General features: G+C 44.9%; 5 protein-coding genes across 5 annotated transcripts; 1 reads left to right on the top strand and 4 right to left on the bottom strand.

Annotated features, from left to right (window-relative positions):
- Positions 1-45: 45 nt before the first annotated feature.
- xlnD (beta-xylosidase XylA) lies at positions 46-2,433 on the bottom strand (the record flags this gene model as incomplete). The annotated part of the gene is made up of 1 exon (XM_057089836.1): positions 46-2,433. The coding sequence occupies one exon, from the start codon at positions 2,431-2,433 to the stop codon at positions 46-48; it is 2,388 nt and encodes a 795-aa protein (XP_056944577.1).
- Positions 2,434-3,328: 895 nt separating this feature from the next.
- N7483_006398 (uncharacterized protein) lies at positions 3,329-5,747 on the bottom strand (the record flags this gene model as incomplete). The annotated part of the gene is made up of 5 exons (XM_057089835.1): positions 3,329-4,143; positions 4,200-4,267; positions 4,332-4,381; positions 4,443-4,722; positions 4,786-5,747. 5 exons carry the CDS (start codon positions 5,745-5,747, stop codon positions 3,329-3,331), a joined length of 2,175 nt encoding a protein of 724 aa, XP_056944576.1.
- Positions 5,748-8,683: 2,936 nt separating this feature from the next.
- Positions 8,684-11,619, bottom strand: N7483_006397 (uncharacterized protein; the record flags this gene model as incomplete). Its single annotated transcript, XM_057089834.1, has 2 exons — positions 8,684-8,710; positions 8,767-11,619. The coding sequence occupies 2 exons, from the start codon at positions 11,617-11,619 to the stop codon at positions 8,684-8,686; spliced, it is 2,880 nt and encodes a 959-aa protein (XP_056944575.1).
- Positions 11,620-12,765: 1,146 nt separating this feature from the next.
- Positions 12,766-15,077, bottom strand: N7483_006396 (uncharacterized protein; the record flags this gene model as incomplete). The annotated part of the gene is made up of 2 exons (XM_057089833.1): positions 12,766-12,867; positions 12,933-15,077. 2 exons carry the CDS (start codon positions 15,075-15,077, stop codon positions 12,766-12,768), a joined length of 2,247 nt encoding a protein of 748 aa, XP_056944574.1.
- A 5,135-nt stretch (positions 15,078-20,212) lies between these two features.
- Positions 20,213-20,540, top strand: N7483_006395 (uncharacterized protein; the record flags this gene model as incomplete). Its single annotated transcript, XM_057089832.1, has 2 exons — positions 20,213-20,285; positions 20,344-20,540. The coding sequence occupies 2 exons, from the start codon at positions 20,213-20,215 to the stop codon at positions 20,538-20,540; spliced, it is 270 nt and encodes an 89-aa protein (XP_056944573.1).
- Between the last annotated feature and the right edge of the window lie 352 nt (positions 20,541-20,892).

The raw sequence follows: 20,892 nt of genomic DNA, 5'->3' as shown, positions 1-20,892 counted from the left end.
CGCTAATTATCCCATGGAATAGAAAGACTATATAGCAGTCACCATTCATGCAGCGGGAATCTGCTGCTCATCCAATGGCCATTTCGCAATGGTCGTCGCATCACCCGTCAAGGTAAAAGCCAACACAATCGATCGTTCATTGTTCAGTGCCAGCTCATACTTTCCAGGGTAGACAACACGGTTTCCAAGGCTGTCTGTACGTGCGAGATTGTCAAGTGAGACGGGAATGACCATCGACTGGGCATGGTCAGGCTCGACAGATCCAAGACGGTCAAATCCAACAAGCCATTTGTTGGGGTACGGCTTCGGTCCAGCTGTTGTGTTGACAAATACCATGGCAGTATAATCGGACACAACGCTTCCTGTGTTCTCGACACTGACGGTAAAGTTGAGGAAGGGCACTTGCTCAACCGCATTGTAGCCGGAGTGAGGCTGTGATAGGAGATCGACAATCGAGAAGGACTCATTGAAAGGGACATCTGAGCTGGAAAGAGATGGCTTGAATGTTGTATAGAACTCTCCATGTCCAAACTCGTATACCGGAGTTCCAGTGTACCAGATATACGTCTGACCAGGGTTGTCTCCCTGGGGACGCAAGTACATATCAATAGCTGGGAACTGCAAAGCATACTCAGCTGGGTATTGTGTAGCGGTGAGGCGACCAGCCGGAGCTCGCTTGCCACTGATGATGTCCAAAAGGGCTTGTCCTCCTGACTGTCCTGGGTATCCACCCCAGATGAGAGAATTAACATTCTTGTTTGCCTTGAGTGAGGAAGAATCAACCTGACCACCACCCATTTGCAGAACGACAAGCGGCTTGCCCACGGTACTCAGCTCCTTGATCAACTCAAGTTGATTACCAGGCCAGGCAATACTCTCTCGGTCCATTCCTTCCGCCTCAATGGTGTTGTCAATGCCACCAGCAAAGATGATAACATCTGATTTCTTTGCTGCAACAATCGCATCCGCAAATCCGGCAGTCGATTCGGAGGAAATGTTGGTGCCCAAGGCGAAGTTCACAGTCAGATCCGAGTCTTCGAGAGCTGCGAGGGGACTAATGAGATAAGGAGCATCGCCGTAATAGTTGCCTTGCATTTGGGTTGTGGCATTCGCCCAAGGTCCAATGAGGGCAACACTGCGAACCTTTTGCGAAAGTGGTAGAAAGCCGTCATTCTTCAGAAGAACAATGCTCTCCACGGCAGCTTCGTACGAGATATTCCAAGCATTGGTCGTGGTGACATCCGACCAATCCAGATCGCGGTATGCACTGGTATTCCCTTCAAAATAGCCCAAGCGAACGAGGTTTGCGTAAAGCCTGATTACACCACGCTCGATCTCAGTTCGTGAAATATCGCCCAGGAGGAATGAGTCATTGAGATAGTATTGGTAGGATGTACCACAATCAATGTCAGTTCCTGCTCGCATAGAATCTGCTGCAGCGCTTGTGATGTTGTGAGCATACTCGTGAGGATTCCATACATTGTAAACTGCATCACAGTCAGAAGACACGTAGCCATCTTCCACAAAGTCCCAGCTGTCGCGAAGAAGGGTTTGCAGGAAGAACGAGTTTGAGGAGCTAGGGACACCATTGACTGCATTGTAGGAAGACATGACACTGTGAACTCGGGCATCGCGAACTGCAGTCAAGAATTGCGGCATGAAGTACTCGGCCAGATCCTGCTGGGTAATGTTCAGATCATTGCCGAGACGAGAGTGGTTATGCCAGTTTTCGATATCATATCCAGCGAAATGCTTTGCAGTAGCGACGAGCTTCAGATGCTCCGGATCAACCCCTCCCTGGATTCCGGTGATGTACTCATACGCATATGTTGAGCAAAGGAAGTAAGCATCCTCTCCTGGGGTTTCTTGACCTCTTCCCCACACGGGACTGCGGAAACTATTGATGTTTGGTGCATAAACGTCCAATCCATAACGACCGACATTATTGAATGCACGACCTTGAGTTGAAATGATTCCGGCGATTTGATTGATCAAGGTCCGGTTCAATGCGGCCATGGACAAGATGGGAGAAGGGAAAGATGTGGCCCAACTATAGTCACCGGAGTCGGTAAAATTGGCACGATCCAGTCCATGCAGCGCTTCACTCCAAACCTGGTATGGAGGTAATCCGAGGCGAGGAATTGCCGGAATATCATTTCCGGTGCTATTTACTAGCTCCTCGAAGGTGAATAGAGAGACCAGAGCTGCGGCGCGATCATGAGGGGTTGCAGATGAATTGCAAACCAAGGTGTCTTTGAGGGGTCCAGTTCCACAGTCCGGAAAGCCCAGATTAATTGTCGCAAGGGTTTGAGTATCGAGACTTGGCTGTGGCTCAATGTTATAATTGACATATGAGGTGTTTGCCTGCGAAAAAACCGCGGGGATCAAACTTGAGGCTGCCACCACAGCTAAAAGCTTGGATGGAACAGGCATTTTGACTGATGAAGACCCTGTCTGCCACTAAAGTCTAGATGAATGTCTCTCTGCCGACTCTATTTATACCCAGCCTCTCCCGAGTCCGAATCAGTTCCGGTTGCTCTTCGGCTATAGCCATCCCACGGGGTATACTGAAGGTATCCACATTCTTCCCAATATAGCAACTCCCGCAGTAGATCTATGTACTAGCAAGGGGGTTTGCGCGGGGAATCCCCGATTGTATGTTCTCAATTGCGAGGATTTTGTCATTTAGCCTGAATTTATAATGTTGATCAATGCTGTGGGAAGATGCATGAGCGTTGGGGCAAAAGAGGCTGGGGAATAATATTGAGCATAATTCCGGTTAAAGTAAATATTCCAAGATCATCACTTCAAATTTCAGATGTAATAAGATCTAACCAAATGGCAAAAATACGCACAGACAGACACTCGTGTACTAGTTGATTCAGGCTGAAATATCCCCTCTGTTGGGCGCTGCAGTTACATTGTTGTCTGTGGAGAGAGTCCAAGGCTATTTCCTTGTCTCGGATCCCCCACATCACACATGTGCAAACCTGCATACAGTTCATGTACATAATGGACAGATGAACTCGAATTACGGAATACACCCGGGGCTCCGGATTGAAGACATCATGATTGAAATCATTAAGGTGAATGGTCAGATGTGACTTCTCCACTTGGGAGCATGATGCACTTTATCCCCCTCACTGCCGAAACGAGAATGAATAGTATTGCGGGAAAAGTCAATTTGAGGGTTCTATTTACCGAGTTTATCAAGTTATTTCAAGTTACTTCTCGATATTTACAATGAGTTGATAATGGGTACAGGAATGACTCGTATTCCTGGTAATGACTTGTCTGATTTTGCTAGTCTTCAAGTTCTCTGTATCGCTTAATAAGAGATCTTGAAGACCCATGCATATTCATCCGCTGCTGCAACATCCTCGCTCACTGAAAAAATCACCTCGGATCCATTGTAAGACCTGTGGCTGGGAACCACGATTCCGTGCATCCTGCCTCCAACCACCGTGACTTGATCACCCTCAATCCATGGGATTGGGCTTGACAAAGCAATGGTGCTATTTGGCCTCGCCAGTATATGGATATAAAACGCGTCTTGTGAAAGGGTGAATCGAATTTCCTCTCCCTCCTCTGGAGTCACAAACCAATAGGTTGTGTTGAAAATAGCCTCTTCATGGCTTCTAATCCATTTGCCAGCCTCACGCAGGTGTTTTTGCTCAACATCGATGATCGTCCCGTTGGCTGTGGGTCCAACATCTAACAAGAAGTTGCCGTTCTTGCTGACAATGTCAACAAGGCTTGTAACAATGCTACTAGCATTCATGTAGCTGGCTAGAGGAATAGCGCGATTATATCCGTAGCTATCGGGGTCCATGCCGAGATTGCTCTCCCACTTTCTGGTTTGCACGGCGGAATATGTGGCATACTCGGGGGTATCAAAGTCTCCGGGAAGGCCACAACGGTTGTTCATAACAACTTGGCGGTTCTCGCTGGCTGCTTTGTTGAACCACTTTGAGGCAAACTCTGCTGTCCGGTTAGGTCCACCAATGTCACACCACATGATCTCGGATCCCATGTCGGCGAGAGTATTCATTTCAGGGAGAATTTTGTCCTCGATATAATCATTGACAGGCACCCAGCCAGTGTACGGGAGGGTATGATTTGTGAAAGGATTGGTCGCATTTCCTAAATGCTTTTTTTAATTGATTACAAGCAGTAGTATCGACTCAACTGATACTTACCTCCCGGCCATGTTGAGAATCCATACTTCTTGTAGTCGGGGTTAAACCACTCTGGGAGACTATAGTAGCTTTAAGAGAACGGTTGTTAGCTCACGACTTTATTCAGTCAGTAAAGACTTTGAAAGTACTTACGCCGATCGATGGAGCTGGGGCTGATATTCTTCCGCTGCGTCAAACAATTCCTGATAATTATTTAAATGTTAGTCGATGTAACATAATATTCTGCAGAGATACTGCACACACCTTCAGCAAATGACGATGAGGAGTCAGAGCGACGGAGGTTCTCTTTGACACATTTGCTGGAAGATCGAACAAAGTATATCCTTCATGATGTTTGCTGACTTGCACGAAATATTTGGCGCCGGAATCCGCAAAGAGATCTACCCATTCCTTAGGATCAAATGCACTTGCAGTAAAATTCTGGATGAAGTCATCATAGACCACATGAGGACCATATTTCTCGAGATGATAATCATAAACACCGACCGATCCGTTTGGACCTTCATTCAACCACCACCAATACCTATTAAACTATGTCAGCCTCATGCACTCAATATCTGGTGGGAACCTTGGAATTTCCATGTACCATTCCGCATAATCCTCTTTAGGGGGAACGTTCGCCCAGCCAGGGACTGAGTATACTCCCCAAGTAATGAAAATCCCATACTTCGCATTATTGTACCAGTTCGGAGATTCGTGGGCGTATATTGACTCGTAGGTTGCTTCATAGGGGCCGATGCCGTATGTCGCCTCAAAAGTATACTTGGGGGTTATCACATTGTCACCCTCAATCACAATTGTTGCAGGACCAGAATCTCCCACTGGTACCTCATGACAATTTTTAACACCGATTTCTACCACGGCTTGATCACCAGGTCCTAGTCGATTGATTATACCTTCGGTCACAGTCTCCAGACCTGGTGAGTCGACGCGTATCCGGACATTGTTTTCGCGTAGCGCGAATGATGACCCCACATTGTTGACAAGCACCTCAACAATTTGGACCTTATCAGTGTCTTCGATCCATTTCTTTGTTGAGCGAGCATACTGAGTTTCCAGTTTAATGAGCTCAGACTGTTCTTCAGATGCTGGCAACATGGACAAAGCGAAAATATGCAGGCTTGTGTCAATAGCAGCTCCACCGGGACTGGTTGATGCTCCAGTGGAGGTATTGGGAAGGGTCAGAGAGAGAAGCTCTTTCGATGAGTCCAGCCAGTTGGTGGTTTGGAAGATATTGGATCGATTCCAATTTGTGTCATTGTCTGTGAGATAGCAGGTGAACACCAGATCTCCTCCCTCTGGATAAGGCCAGCTATACCATGCTGGCACTAGCACAGCTCCAGTGGATGTACTACCATCGGCGTACTTGGCCAGAACGGAGCCAGAGGCCATTCCTGATTCCGATGCAGCAAGCATCTGGAAGCTGAAGTATTTCGATGGGGGAACCTGGATTTCCTGGCCTTGAGAGAGAACATTATCATAGCCAGTTGCATTATATTTTGCAAATTGATAATTCATTCCACCAAAGGAGAAGGTTTCTGGAGGCATTTGCGCCGCTGGATAGGAGTCTGTGTGTTCTGGTCAGCTCATCCCCTTATGGTCATTTCTCACTCTGCTAGAGCGTCTTTCTAGAGTTTCCAGTTGATGGATTCTTCTGTTGGTGAAGATAGGTTCAACTGAGATGCACTCACTTCCTTCGCCATCGAAGTCAGACTCATTTGGCTTGAATCCAAAGGCCCGATTATTAAAAGGTAAATCAACAGGAAAGGAATTATTTGATCCCGATATTTCTTGGAAATCGCTTTGAGGCTTGAAAACGACAGATTCACCAAGTGCTGCACACGCAAGAAGCGTGCCCAGACTGATTACCCTCATTATAATTGAAAAGCCTGATTAACTGATCAACACTTTGCATAGTCCTTAATTATGCTTATATACCCTCTGTTCAAGGACTGATCATTGTTATCTTCTCCTACTACTAGGCAGTAACGGTATCATTTCCCCGCAGATACCGACGTAGCAGGTATCAATCTAGTGTGGAATTAGCTTGTAACCTTGACTCTCTCGGGTATTTCTCTCAATCGGAAGCTACCCCTTGATCGGATAAAAGCCGATCTAAGGAGAGATCAATGATGTAACAATGCGTGGCGGGCTTAGCGTGTTGATATAAATGTGCAGATTCCTTCAAAGCCACTAGTGGGGGTTAAGCTGTCACTGCCACTCACTGCCAGTGGTACCAAGTCACACTTTTCGAAGGGAAATATTTAAATTGTAACTTGAAGTCACAGTATACATATCCTCGTTGATTGTACCTCGTACGATATTTCATCTGAAGTGCTTCAACATTTAAATTAATCATCAGACAAAAGGAGAATCCGAGAATTAGGATCGGCGTGGATGGGGGTGAGGGGTTAAAGGACCTAACCATCCTGGAATGCACTAGTTCGACTCACCAAGGTTGAATGGCGTTGATCACATCGGCAACCAGCGATAGCCACTAGATGACCATTGCCACTAATTTTGATTTTAGTACTAGGTAGCCTTTTTACATCGACAAGGTTCCTTCCTTTCTTTTTCACATCCTGCCTTTTCATATTAACGGTAAATGCTGGGACTTTTGGCATATCTTCTGAGTTAACCGTCGTTGACGTATTACATGTCAACTTTCCTATTACCTCCAGTGCTCTCCCTACTAGTGGATCATCCCTGATTTATCCTACCAGTGGGTATTAGATATAAGGCTAAAGTGAGAGATACCTAAAGTCAAAGATACCTGAATTAAGATAGACTAATCATCTAGCAAATCTGGAGGACAAGACGTAGCCTCAAGCTCTTTAACTCTTTGCTTCGCAGCCTTAATCCCACAGTTGAGCTTCTCCTTTACCTCTGGAGTGTTAATCCTCACTTGCCAAGAGCCCTCAGGCATATTGATGTAAAGCAAATCATCCAGAACGTAAAAGTTGAGGTTCTCATCAATGCTTCTATCAGTCCAAATTTTGAAGAGACTTTGCCAGGCCCATTCGCTTAGTCCTGGTAACATTGAATAGAAATCCGCGCGATCTCTTAAAATGAACTCTGCTGCAATAGATGCCCCTTCCGGTGCTGACTCACTTTCAATTGAGAGAAGCAAACTTTGAATGATGGTTGATGGGAGCTTGACTTGATTGCGCAAAATCATGATGACAGGGTAGCTTGCGAATTCAAGCATCACTGATAGTTGACGGTCCATATCTAACTCGATGTGTGGAAATAACAACTTGAGAACATCTTCTGGAATCATCCGAGAGCTTTGGAAAACGCGAAACAATTGGGGTATCTTCAAGTTGCAAATAGCAGGTGCCAGTCTGCGAGCTTTGTTGACAGGAATATTAATTCTTTGCAGAGCCTCCACTGCCATTATTCCGTGATCCAATGTGCCATGATTTATTATTGTTACCAAGGATTGGACGATTTGCTCGGGTAAGTCATCCAACCATCTTATTGCCGAAAGTGCACACGAAACAACAAAGCTGTCTTTGGACTGTAATTCAGCGAGAACATTATCTCTGAATCTGTACAGAAGACCAGGAAGTAAATCTCGACACTTGTAAAGACATTGATTCCAGCTACCGTTTGAGAATAAGGCTTCGTAGTCTTTATCTTCCATGAAAGACTTCTTGACTAGAATGGTACAACTGGGCATAAGACGGATGTCTCGTGCGAAGTTTTCCCTGTGGCAGAAATCTAATCCCTGCTGTAAAACCGAGTCGGGTAAAGTTTGCTGATTCATGAGTGTCTCAGCAATCCAATGGTATATTTCCGTGAAGTCGCCCGCTTCAGAGGCGGAATATTGAGACTCCGACAGAGTAAGTAGTCTTTGCAGTGTACTGGCATCTAGCTTTCTGTAAAATCGTGAGAGACAAACTCCACGCGTTCTCGTCTCAAGATCACCATGAGTCAAAAGTGAAAGGAGTGTATCTTGAGTAGGAAAGTGACATGCTCTCTCCAGCATTTTAAGCTCGTTATGCTGGATCTTCGTATCTAGGAGCCTTGAAAGAAGAAACGTACGGGCATCGATTGACAGTCCCGGATCCTCTGCCAATAGCCTCATGGGAAAAAAATCATCCTGGTCGGAATTCTGTATTATCCGACTGACAAAACTTTCAGGAAGACTCTTAGATTCCAGCAACCCACGGAACAATCCTGAATAAAATTCCCTTCTCTTCTTTGGGTCCAGAGATTCTAGATAATCCAAAGCGAGTGTTGGAAAAGACTTGTGGAAATGTCCAACTATGCGCGGAAGTTCCGAATGTTGAAAGGAAATGAGAAACTCAATGAGTCCTTGAGGGAGAGTGGAGGATTTGAAGCGCTCACAAAGGAATGAGTCATAAAATTCCAAGTTATTGTAACGCGATTGTCCGATAAGAAGGGCTTTCTGGATCAGATGCTCTGGAAATTCTATCTCCTTTACCAGCGAGGCATACTCAAAAGTCGGGTTGGGTACTTTAATCAGGAACAGTCGTAGCAGCCGTCTTTCGACAGTCGTGTGTAATTGTTTCAGCGCTTGATCATCATTCGTTAAGCCCACCTCACTGAAGCAGTGCATGAGAATCTGCAGATGTCCAGGACCAAAGACATCACGCGGTTCACCATCCAAAATATTCATGAAATCCAATAGTTTCTCTTTGTTTGTGAAATACAGCAGCCCAGCCACAAATCGCCACATGATATTATAGCGCGGTGCGTACTTCTCCCGTCGAAGAAATTGCTCGGGAATGATGCTGGTAGTTGTGATCGATCCATTCGAGGAAATGTTGGTGAAGGGTATTGACTTGTCCTCGATCCAAAATCGGATAAAATACTGCGCAGCGAAGAATTCCTGGAAGGTGAGATGGAGGAAGTGATAGTTCTTCATATAATCAGAGGACGTATCGGAGGTTCGCAGAAAAGAGATCTTGTTTAGATGCCCATCGTTTAGTTGTGGAAACTGGGTGTATAGAGCCTTTAGGTGCAGAGGTTGGAACTCAATGACGTTGTTGACAAGGCCGTAGAATGCCAATGTTTCTATCGCCTCAACTTCTGTATTCAATTCCTTCTTGATCTGACCCAGTTCCCGATATCGCTGGGTTTCGTAGGGACTCTTTCCGAGCAACTGTTGCATATCCTTTCGCCACAACTTCTTTTCGATCGCCTGGTATAGGGTGGTCATTGTCTTTTGAGAATTGGGTAAGAAGTCCCCATCTTTCTCATCCCAGCCGAAGCATAGTGCATCCAGTTGAATGGGAATTTGAACTAATCCCTGTATGATTGGGTATCGCTCAATGAATCGCTTGATGTTATCACTTGACTCGGGGTCAACGACACTCCTGATGTATTCCTTGACTTCTTGGGGGCGAAATCCAATAGTCTCCAACTCCAGGTCAAATTCTCTCCCACCGGCAGAGACAGCGGCATATGGCCTTGAAGTAACAATTATATTCTCACGATCAAACAGCCCCCGGAAGAGTTGAGTCACTTCATTTCCAAATCCGCTTTTCTCCCCCACAATCTCGTCAAGGCCGTCCAATATCAGGAGAGTTCTTCTTTGATCCAACACAAGTCCCAGCAGAGCCTGGACTAAAATCTCCTTGTCATTATCTAGTAGGAAATACTCTTGTCTCAAGAATTCCTCCAGATTAGCCTGTCCTTTGAGTCTTCGTAGAGGAATCCAGAAGACATGCTGAAAATCATTTTTCCACATTTGGTTGTGGTGAAATTCATGCATTATCTTTTTACAAAGTGTGGTTTTTCCAACACCAGCTCTCCCTCGGATCAGCACTCGTTTTGGCCGATCTGACTCGCCGTTTCGTAGGGTCCGCTGATTGAATAGGTCTTCCAAACATAATTCTTTCTCTTTCTCGGGTCTTGCAACCTTGAGCTGCTCGAACAGTGAAAGTTCGGCTTGACGTTGGGTCATCGGATCAAGAGACTTCCTATCCTTCACCGAAGATTCTATGATCGCAAGATTGATGTAACACCGCTCCATTGGAAGTAGAGCTCCAGATATTCGAGTGATCTCTAGACGCCTCCCCTTCGTATAATGCTCTGCTGCGGTCACTTGAGCAAAGAATGCTTGCGCCTTTTTGCATTTAGACCAGGCTTTGTCAAGAAGACTATCGTGGTTGAGATCATTGGGTTGTTCCAATTTGCAAAAGATCGCTAGCGTGGGCATATGTTCGGTGTTCTTGAAAATGCGATTCCTCCAAGATGGGCGCCGCTGGTCCTTCTTCCAATCCGGCCTACCAAGGGTATTGGCGACAAGCGTAATCCAGGATTGGAATCTTGGAAATTCTTTCCCCACCTGTCTTGGGCAGCTTTCCCCGACCGGAAATTTGTATAGTGTCCACTCAATGAAAGTCTCAACTTCGTCTCTCATGTCTTCATGCTTCTTCCAACTCTGCTCAAGTTGTGCGTAGAGACCACACCAGAAAGATTCATTCTTCAGACACTTCAGTTCTGGTAGAAGTTCCTTCAATGTGTTCAACTCACGATCCTCAATGAGTATCCCGCTATATCTGAGTGCCCCGTACCACAGCTTTTCTTTTGGCAAATAGCCCAGGGTCTGAAGAAATAAGTACTGAAGCGATTCTGACGCTGTATACATGTCCTTGCGTGCTTCAATTTTACTGCTGAGATTCTTCAGTAATCTCAATATGTTTGATGTCGCATCTAATGCCTTTGTAGGATCCATGGTGGATATTGCACCTGCAATATTTGCAGTTGGTTCCAGGACCGTCCAGCTATAGCGACAAATGGCCTGCCATTGCCCTTCATCATCAGGAACTCCGCGCAAAGCTTCATGTGCATAACGAGACGCTTGCGCCAAGCGAGGCTCCGAATGATTGCGAAGCGATCTGAGTTTGCTCAAGAGCGGTTCATGTGTGCTTTCTCGGCTAATCCCTGATATCTTGATATCGACCATGGCGTCAAGCAAATGTCCAAGGGTACAAATCAGTTGGTATTGTTTCTCGAGCGCGCAATCTGCACCCTTAATTCGTGTGTGAAGGTTGGTAAGCAACGGTTTCAGCAAATGGTGTTTCGAAAAGGTGTCATTGGAATTTCGAAGAACGTAGCATAGATCGATGAGTAAACGGGGGTCAACAAGGTCATTGTCGCTAGCGCCTTGGCTGATCGCGTTTATGAACGCTTCCAGAAGACCATCAGTCACGGCATCGGATAAAATTGTTGACAGCTGCGAGGCCTCATTTGAGTAAGATGGCTTTTTCTCATCTTTGAAAATATCGACCATGCAAGTCGCCAAAGCCTGGAGCGCTTTTTCTTGCCCTGTTTCCTGACCAGCAGCCTGTAAGCGCTTGATAAGCTCGCGCGTTGTTGTGGGTCTCCTCGTGAGTTCTCCACTGGCAGACGACGAGAGATCTTCAAGTTTCACTGATGCTATCATGATGATGTATACTTCCAAGGTTGGATACAGCCGTTTGAACTCGATCTTCAGTCCAGCTGAAGAGAGTACATTAGAATGAGGGGTGAGTTCCTATCCAACTCAAGTTTAGCGTCATGCACGATGACTAACATGTAAATAGTAGTCAATTGGTGAAGAGAAGAACAGCAAAAGACAGTGTAACTGAGGGATATAAACCCCTGAGCTAGAAGTGCTCAATTCCAGCGATCTATATAACCTAAATATTATAGGTAGTTGATATGTATTGAGTACTTATAGTGTTAAGATATATAGATTACTCACATAACTACAGCCTACTATATTAAGGACTAAGTGCCTAGATAGTAATAGTCAGAGATACCTAAAGTCAGAGCTAAGTGAGAGATGAGTGATAGATAAGTGAGAGATCAGCAAGAAATACCTGATATTTACTGTGTATAAGGTTCTTTTTCTTCCTGCTAGTTATAAGGTTTTTAGCTAGTCAAGGCCCCTATATAAATTAGAAACAGAACGTTTCACTTTTATTAAAACCTCTTGACTTAATGGCTAAAGTTTGAATACTCCTAGACCTCTAAGTATTGATTATAGACCTGTTTTCCTACTTGGGTTGTAGTTGTTTTTTTAAGTTTCCTCCCTGGTAGAGCAGAGGGGTAGAATTAACCTCTAACTCATGCCTATAGGTATCAGTTACCTACATTCAACTATACCTATAGCAGCTAACCTTCCCTTATAGGTAGTCGTACAGGTAGCCCTGTAGGGAGCCCTGTTGGTAACCCTGTCGGTACTTATATGCAAAGAGGGCATATCACCAGCTACCTGTAAATACTACTGACTGAGTAATTAACTATGTGAACATGGCTTTAGTGTCACGGTGTCTACTTGACTGAGATTTTTGGTCAATCACTTCAAATTTTGAGTACTGAGTAGATACCTTGCCCTATTTTACTGCTACATACAGTGCCGCGCGAAGCTGAGGATTATTTAATTTGCTACCTAGCTTTGGTGGAAATTCCCTGATTTTAACCTTGGAAGTAGGTACATACCCGATGACTTCTTATAGACTGATTTCTTGATATAAAAAGATAAGACTGGCTACCTATTCCTCGTGAGTCTATTATACTAAGCTCTTTACCTTCAATTATGATCTTATCAGCGGTATTGATTTAGGAAAAAAACTCTTCCATTTAAAACGTCTTCTCGAGACCCGAGATGAAAGACGGGAATATGCTCTACCGGCGTAGGAACTGTCACCTAAAATCAAACCCTACCCGTTAGCTTTGTCCAATGATTGAGAGTTGATGGATTTTGATAATTACCGTTTGACCTCCAGCGTATGTTTGGTTGGTCCACCAATAAGTCCAGGGCTGGGTCTCATTATTGGCAATCTGAGGGAGATAGACAGACCACTCAGTTACATTTGGAAGGGTGACAGGCGTAACCAGTAGTCTTGGTCCAAACATGTATTGTTGTGTTGTTGAGTTGGTGTTCTTCTGTGTCCACTCGGCAATATTAGGATCGGACGCCTGGAAGTCCATGAAGAGCGGGCGCATGATCATTCTGCCAGTGCGATGGAATTGATCAAAAAGTGCCTTCAGGTACGGGGCGAGCTGACCACGGAGATGAATATAAGAGACAATGATAGGAGTGTTCTCTTCACCATAAGACCAGGGTTCATTCGCGCAGGAATAAGCGTCTTGAGAGTAGCATGCCCGAGAACCGTGTGTCCGCATAAAAGGCAAGAATGTAGACCACTGCAGCCACCGGACGTACAGTTCGCGATATTCAGGAGTATCGATGTTAGCGCTCCACCAGACTGTAGGATCCGCCTGGAAGCCTCCAGCATCGAGGGTGAACCAGCCCAGACCAGATGAGGCTGCTGAGAGCAAAGTACTGACTTGGGCGCTAAGGGTTTCCCAGACCGCAGTCGTATCTCCAGTCCAAATCATGCTGCAGAATCGCTGAGAACCAATGTAGCCTGAGCGGCTGAGAGAAACGTAGTCGCAGGTCGTACCTATCTCACTAGATGTAGCATTCCGAAGGCCTTCCTCGATGGCTTGTTGATGAGCCCATGGGTATAATTTACCAACACTACGCTGTGTTCCTGCAGCATACAGCACATCGGGTAGTGTGAAGGGAAGTGATTCGATGTATGTGCTCTGGCCATTGTTCTCATATGCTTCACCGAGAGAGCCTCCATCTGCCTGATCAATCCAGAAGTTTTTGATGCCCTTGTCGAAATAGTTCTCCTTTAGGGTGTTCCATAGGAACTCCCAAGCTCTGGGGTTGGTTGAATCATAGTTGCGAATATAAGATCCGTTCCATGAATCCGTTGTTCCTGGACCAGATCGTGTGGCAGAAAGGTATCCATTGGCTATCAAGTCAAGATAATTGACACTGTTATCAGCCACACTTGGCCACAGGGATGCCATCATCTCAGCGTTAGTGAGGTTCTTTACAGTTGCGGACATCTTTGCAACATTGGGCCAAAGGCGTGGATCAAGAGCCCAGTCGCCCTGGTGGGCCCATGACTGATAATCGATGACGATCATAGACACTGGAATATCGCGTCTATGAAACTCTTCTGCCAGTAAAATCACCTCTGTTTCATTCTCATACCTCAGCTTGGATTGGATATACCCAAGAGACCAATCTGGAGGGAGAGGAGCACGACCTGTAAGTGCAGAAAGGCGTTGCTGTAGTGTGTCGTAGTCACCAGGGTCCGAAGCGACAATGAAATAATCCACAACGGTAGTGGAGTCAGAGGTGAAGCGATTTCTGAGAGGCGAAAATTCCATGCGACCTGTGGAAGGCATGTTCCAAATAAATGCATAGCCCTTGTTGCTCATAAATACGGGTGTAGGGATATGTGTGTTGAAGTTGATGAGATCAATTGTTGAGCCTTTCTTGTTAACTATGTGGTCTTGCTGGGTACCGGTTCCATATACTTGCTCATCTGGTGTCGTGCTGAATGAGAATTCAGCTGCGAACTCACTTCCCGGTCCATTCCATGAGTAGTATCGCGGGTTGATAGACTTCAGAGGCGCATACTCATTCGTGAGCAGAGTCTCAGTGCCATTGTTCTCTACACGATAAAAGGCCAAGCGATAACCTCCAGGACTGCCGCCCCAGCCGGATGTACGGACGACGATGTTTCCGTTGCGTATTTCGACAGATTTATTACCGATAAACGCAGTGTCGAATGACATTCCATGGGCCTGGTCTCCCTCGGGCCCTTCGAGGGGAGGGTCATAAACAAAGCCAATCTCATCGCCAGTGGGAGGGCGATAGGGCCATGCACGTACACGGAATCCGTCATACCCGAATGGCTGGACTAGTACAGTCTCAAAGCCATGCTGCATGCGAAACCCTTTTGAAGTTGCTTGATAGTAGCTCGAGTTTCCTGACGAGGCTACTACGCCAGAAAGCCAAGCAGCACCCAGTACAAAAATTCGAAAATGCATCTTGATCTATATCAACGCGTTGCTTCTTTGCTCGAATTTTCTCCAGAGCATCCTGGGGTTCCTTTTATACCATGAGGGGACCATATTTAGGCTGAACTAGATTCTTGACCCTCTCATTCCTTTGCCAGGGATGGAAATGAATTGCAGATCAACATTGCGAGTTTCCCATAATGTGACAATCAATAGCGGGGAATCGCATATGTAACATTGGATATTGCATGATGCACGGTATACAAGGATCGGGGCGGATTAGTCCGAGGTTGCTAAGGTCAAGTTTTCATGCAGGAGCGTGGGGTGCTGTTGATGTGTCAATAGTGTTGAATGCGTGGGGGATGTGTACGGGAGCCTATAACATTTGAACAGCCAAACCCCATTTTCCTATGATGAATTTTGACCGCCTAGCTCACCGCCGGTTGCTTTATCACCACCTGGGCAGGTGGAGGTCCTGGGCCCTACAGGACTTAATAGTTAAGTAGAATAATAATATAGTTAGGTTTTACTATAGAATTCTAAAAGACTAAACCTCAATAATACAAAGTATACAAGGCTAAAGTAAAGAATTTTTAAAGTAAGAGGTAAGTGAGAGATGGGTGAGAGGTAGCTGATATATAATCTGAGTCTATTATTTACCTACTATCAGTAGTACTATTCACTTTTTTTTTAGCTATATAGGTATAGCCATTGTTCCTAAAGGGCTATATCAACTGAATCTTAATTATAGGATGATATAAATAGTATGAACTAATCAAATATTATAATAATCCTTGGTGTTCCCATATCATGATTCTAATACTACCTAGAATTACTGAACCTGAGGGCTGGGAATTGTCAATCTTAGCCATAAAATTAGGATGTATAGAGATTTATTCGATGAAATGATAAGAACACTATGTGTAGGCTTCTTTTTAAAGGCTTAAACACTGCATTTAGTTGTGGTGGGACACTAGATAAATGCTAAAAGGGCTCGCAAAGTTACAGTATAACTCGTAATACCAATACGCTATTTAGAACTTCAGGGCTGGACCTAAAATCCCCTCCGTTTTTTTCCAGATTATCCATTTCTTGAAGAGGGTATTTCTGTCTTTTTTTATCTTTTTTTTTTACCTGTGGGATCCCTCCAGTAAACCTCAGTACACACCGGGTAGAACGCCTCTGTTCCACGTAGTATCTGCCCCACTGATTCCATGGAGATCGCGTAGCTCGTCCCATTCGCATGAGTGTGCATACGGAACATACAGGGCACTCCAAGTTAGTCCAATACTCCAGACCCACTCCTGGGATTAGAGGTATATTAGGAACTAGGTAACAAGGTTGTTCACATCTGTTCCAACTTCTAGCCCTCGTCCTTTCATTCTCCAAGGCCTCCTACATAGGGTGGTTCATGTTCGGGTCTAGTGCCCCAAACAATGCGTATTGCATCTACACTTGCTGAAAATAAATGTGTCTTTCACTCGCCCTTCCTCACGATTCTCGTCGCCATTTCTACAAAGAAGGACCATTTGGGTCTCCGAAAGGCTGGATGTCAAGTCTGGATGAACCAATTATCCATCCCGACTCAACCGCCAGCAAACTTCCCAACATGGATTCACCCCAGACCAGCTGTCCAATAAACGGGAACACTATCTTTTCATTGCAGGCACCATAGACCTAGACCTTTCTGGGGGTTACCCATTTTTCGTTTAAGTTATGGCGATGATGGCCTTTGGGATTCATATATGAAAACTCTTTACGGGGAAACGCGTGAATCTTTGCTCCAGGCTGACCAAGAATACCTGTTTCCCTATTTCTTTTGCCCTATCTTTTCAGATTCCTCTCTACAAGGTGCCTCTCATGACACGATCCGTGAAAAGTGCAGTAAATGGGCGGTAGACACCCGCAATCCAAGAGTCAACCCGATTCTATCGGAGGACGGCTTTGACGATAACGCCCAGGAGTCCTCCTGTCTTATTGTTGATGATTATTGTTTAAATAAGTTTGCTGAGCTTCAGCACGACAAGAAAAACAGGGAGACTGCGCCAATTTGTGTTCTAACTAGAACATGGGATGTTGAGATGTACAGAGGGTGGCATCGAGCGGAATATACTGATGGTATAACCCATAGGCTGAGCGCGGAGGAGAATAATGCGGAGTGAGAAGATTTGGAGGACCATTTCTCTGCAAATGATGAAGATTACATTCTCTTTGACGAAGTTGATGGACTTCGAGTTCCTGTGTTGGGATGAATGTGGGCGGAGATTGGCTCAGTCGCAAGTTTGTACCAAAGTCTCTCAGAGCATGGAGGTTGATTACCGTGAATCATGGTACCAAGCCTATGCCCCGTCCACCTAGAGTATATTCTGACGGGGAAAATGGGTATTGGAAATTGTGACATCTGAATTTCGGTGCTTCCGATCGGAATCATACTCTTATTTTGACATATCATCTCGTACGCAATTGAAATAATTCTTACTTTCGCAAGACTGGTCCGCTGTGCAGGTGGGATACTTGAATAGGGGGATGCTCATCTTGAACATTGCCTTTGGGGAAAACAGGACCTGGAGATACGCATTTTATTAGTATGAGTTATCCAGGCGATTGGAACCTCAGCTCCGGCGGAGGACCTCCAGATGTCGGGAAGCAGAAGTGTTGGTTGCGTGTGTAGTAGTAACATTTGACTCGGACTTCTTACCTTTCGTAGGATGAACGAGTAAACCTGGCTCAAACATATTCACAGAGTTCTCTTTGGACCATTCATAAACATTGTCCCAATTCACACATTTATGAGGTGCAGATTTATTTGCTGCTGGAGCTAGAACATCTGCTACCCACTCAAATGGCATGACCTGAATATCTGCACGACACATAACTCCTTGTCGAATCATGTCAAGACAATGTGCTTTACCATTATCAGTGACTGGTGTTAGAATTTTGGGCCAAATGAAGAAACCAAACGGAGGCTCTAAAGGCGCCCAGGTCAAAACAGTGATAAGGAATAATGAATATCTTACAAGAGTGAACACGATTAAGCTTCTTTTCGGACTCAGTATAATTCGGATGGTAATGATCGATATAAAGGCTCTGGTATATCCATTTCTTTTTCTCCAATCAGCACAAGTATTTTTTCATTGATTCCTGATATCCCAGGGCTCTTGTCAAAGGATGATTCAAGATATCAGCTTACCAAGCAGTGCAGTTCATGAAAGACATTCAACGTCCCAATATATCCATGTCCAGGAAGGTAGACTGTTTGGTCTTCTCGACCAAGCTTATGAATAAGCTCGTCCGGAAGCCGTATATTCTGGTCTAGAGATCTCGGAAACAAACCAGTGAATTTGATCTCCATCGAAAGTTCAGATGATAAATTCAAACCCACAAAGAATCAAATCATTCCATCGGTTATCCAATTCTATGCTGGGGTCTCCTGTGTACTTGCCGGAGTAAACACCATTTTCGTCGAAGGATTTCGATTCAAATTTCACTGCTTCATGAGCGGGCGCTTATATTTTCTTTGGTTAGAAGAACTTCAAGCTAAGATGTATACAAAGCGTGGGCTTATGGTCGCTTTCCTTTCAAATGTTCTGTCAGAGATAGGAATTCCACATGGTACTCACAATCGATCAGGTTTGGACCATGTTGACATCGGTCCGAGTCTTCTCTTTTTCTCATTACCATAGCTCCCAACAGAGTATAGAGTATTATTGGAATAACCACATATACGATCGCTAGGAACGTTCCGTGTACCCAAGGCTTCGAGCATAACCGTGACCCTACCCTTGCCGGATAATCAACGCGAATATCATCATCAAGTTCCAAGTCACTGTCAAGGCTCTCAGAATTTCTTGAAAAATATTCGCTGTCAATCAGGCCTACCTTTAGCTCCGCCATTTGGAGATTTCCCGGAGAGAGACTAGTAGGTAGTTGCACATATAACATAGGAGTACTTGCAAAGTTCGAAAGGAGAGAACTTGGAAGATGATTCCAAGATTCAAAACGGTAGTCAAAGAATGCCAGAACTTGAGTGATTTCAACAGGTAAGCAAAGCACTTGAGGGCAGGGGCACTGGCGTCACTGCGAAATGTAAAGACTCGGAACAGCTCTGGATACTTGGGAGCCACTTCTGATGTTCAAGTTCTGAACTGACGGAATGTTAGACAAATCAGTCAACGCAAATCCTGAACCATAAAAATTCTCGAAACATTTTAAGGGCGAAGCGAGGTGAAAGATATAGTATTTTGATCCGAATATCGCGTAGGAAGGTTGCATCAACTAATATGGTGTAAATAATACTATGCAACAATAACGAAATTGTGAATCGCCTAAGCTAGCTCGGTAATCAAAAATTCACAATGATAACTTCCAAGGTTGAAATTCATCTATAATTGTAATCCGGCTGATGCTTATGCATGTACATGTCGATCCATTTTTTTTCTGTTCATCCACGCTGCTTGAGTTATCAGAAGCTTGAACCTGTCACAGTACTACGAGTATTGGATTTACTATAATCAGTTCATCGACTCGCCGCCAGTGACGCTTATTCAAGCTTTCTGTCGCTTACCCGAGTGCTTATCTAGGGGGGTTGGTAAGCTACGTTTAAAATTGATTGTAAGGATGCGAAAGATGAAGATTACTAGACGATTGATGGAGATCTTCGATACTATGATGTTTCATCCACGGGTGTTATCATGACTCTGGGATCAATTGATGCTTACATGGATCATGATATGGAAAGAGTCGGGATGACCTCGGGGTGAGATTGCTTACATCGACCCACCAATATAGTTCAATTACCAATAGAATGACACATTCATTGAGGGGGCTTATGTATTGATTTTAATAGTCAGTGATCAAATTCCTGAGCAGAGTAATAATGATACCAGCACTTTATTCAAACTTGTTGAATGTTATCTATCTCCTATCAAACGTTGGAAGTGGTTGCCTAGTCATTCATGTGCCGCATATTTTGGGTAATCAAGGTAAGATTCTTGCATGGCTTACACCACGATGAAATGAAGATGAGATTGACGTCCTCTCAAGATGATGGTGAAAAGAATATAAATTATCATCAAATTCTCTCCCGATGCATCAGTAAGAAAACAAGGACAAAACACATCCACAAGCTCTAATTTCCACGTTGAATTCCATAAAGAGAAATCAAAATGCACTTCACCAACTTTGCTCTGGGCTTCCTGCCGCTTGCGTTACTGACAGCGAGCTATCCAGTTACATCATGTGAGTTAATGAATCTTGGAAGCATAAAGATATTGAAAGTTGACTGAAAGATTCTCAGCGAGTAAGCTGCTGGATGTCTCTCAGGTGACTGGCCTCCAGCATCTGGCCGCCTATCTTAAGAGCCACTCGGGGTCTTCTCCTGCTCTTACCAAGCGGGCGGACGATAGCTCTGCCTCCAGACTGACTATCGAGTTTCCCGGCGAGGAGAACGCGACCGACTCGACCATCGCCAAGCGGGCGGATGACAGCTCTTGATTCAGAGCTGTCTATTAAGTCTCTCCGACTAGAGAATGCCACCGATGTGGCTTTCTCTCAGCCTCATTACGCCTGTTAGCTCGCTCTTGAGATGCCCAATGTCCGTCCGCTGGTCACAGTAGCTAGTGAAAGAAACAGTTTCATATTTTTGTATCCCCAACTCTACTTGTGGAGATATTGAGGAGGGAAGTGATAAGGGGTCTCATTATTACTGCCGTTCATTTGTGTTTGTGCCTTAGTCAACTTTTTCTACAATACAAGTGCCTTAAATCTGTCCCTAAGCTCCAACCATTTATTCCTTTTTGCCCGGAACCAGGGAAGTAGCTATACAACATTTGAAACATTTGGAGAA

Source organism: Penicillium malachiteum (genome assembly GCF_028827825.1).
Source record: "Penicillium malachiteum strain IBT 17515 chromosome Unknown utg000003l:1.0-4950554.0:1.0-4952489.0, whole genome shotgun sequence".
Lineage (NCBI taxonomy): Eukaryota > Fungi > Ascomycota > Eurotiomycetes > Eurotiales > Aspergillaceae > Penicillium > Penicillium malachiteum.
This window is presented reverse-complemented; position numbering and strand designations above follow the sequence as displayed.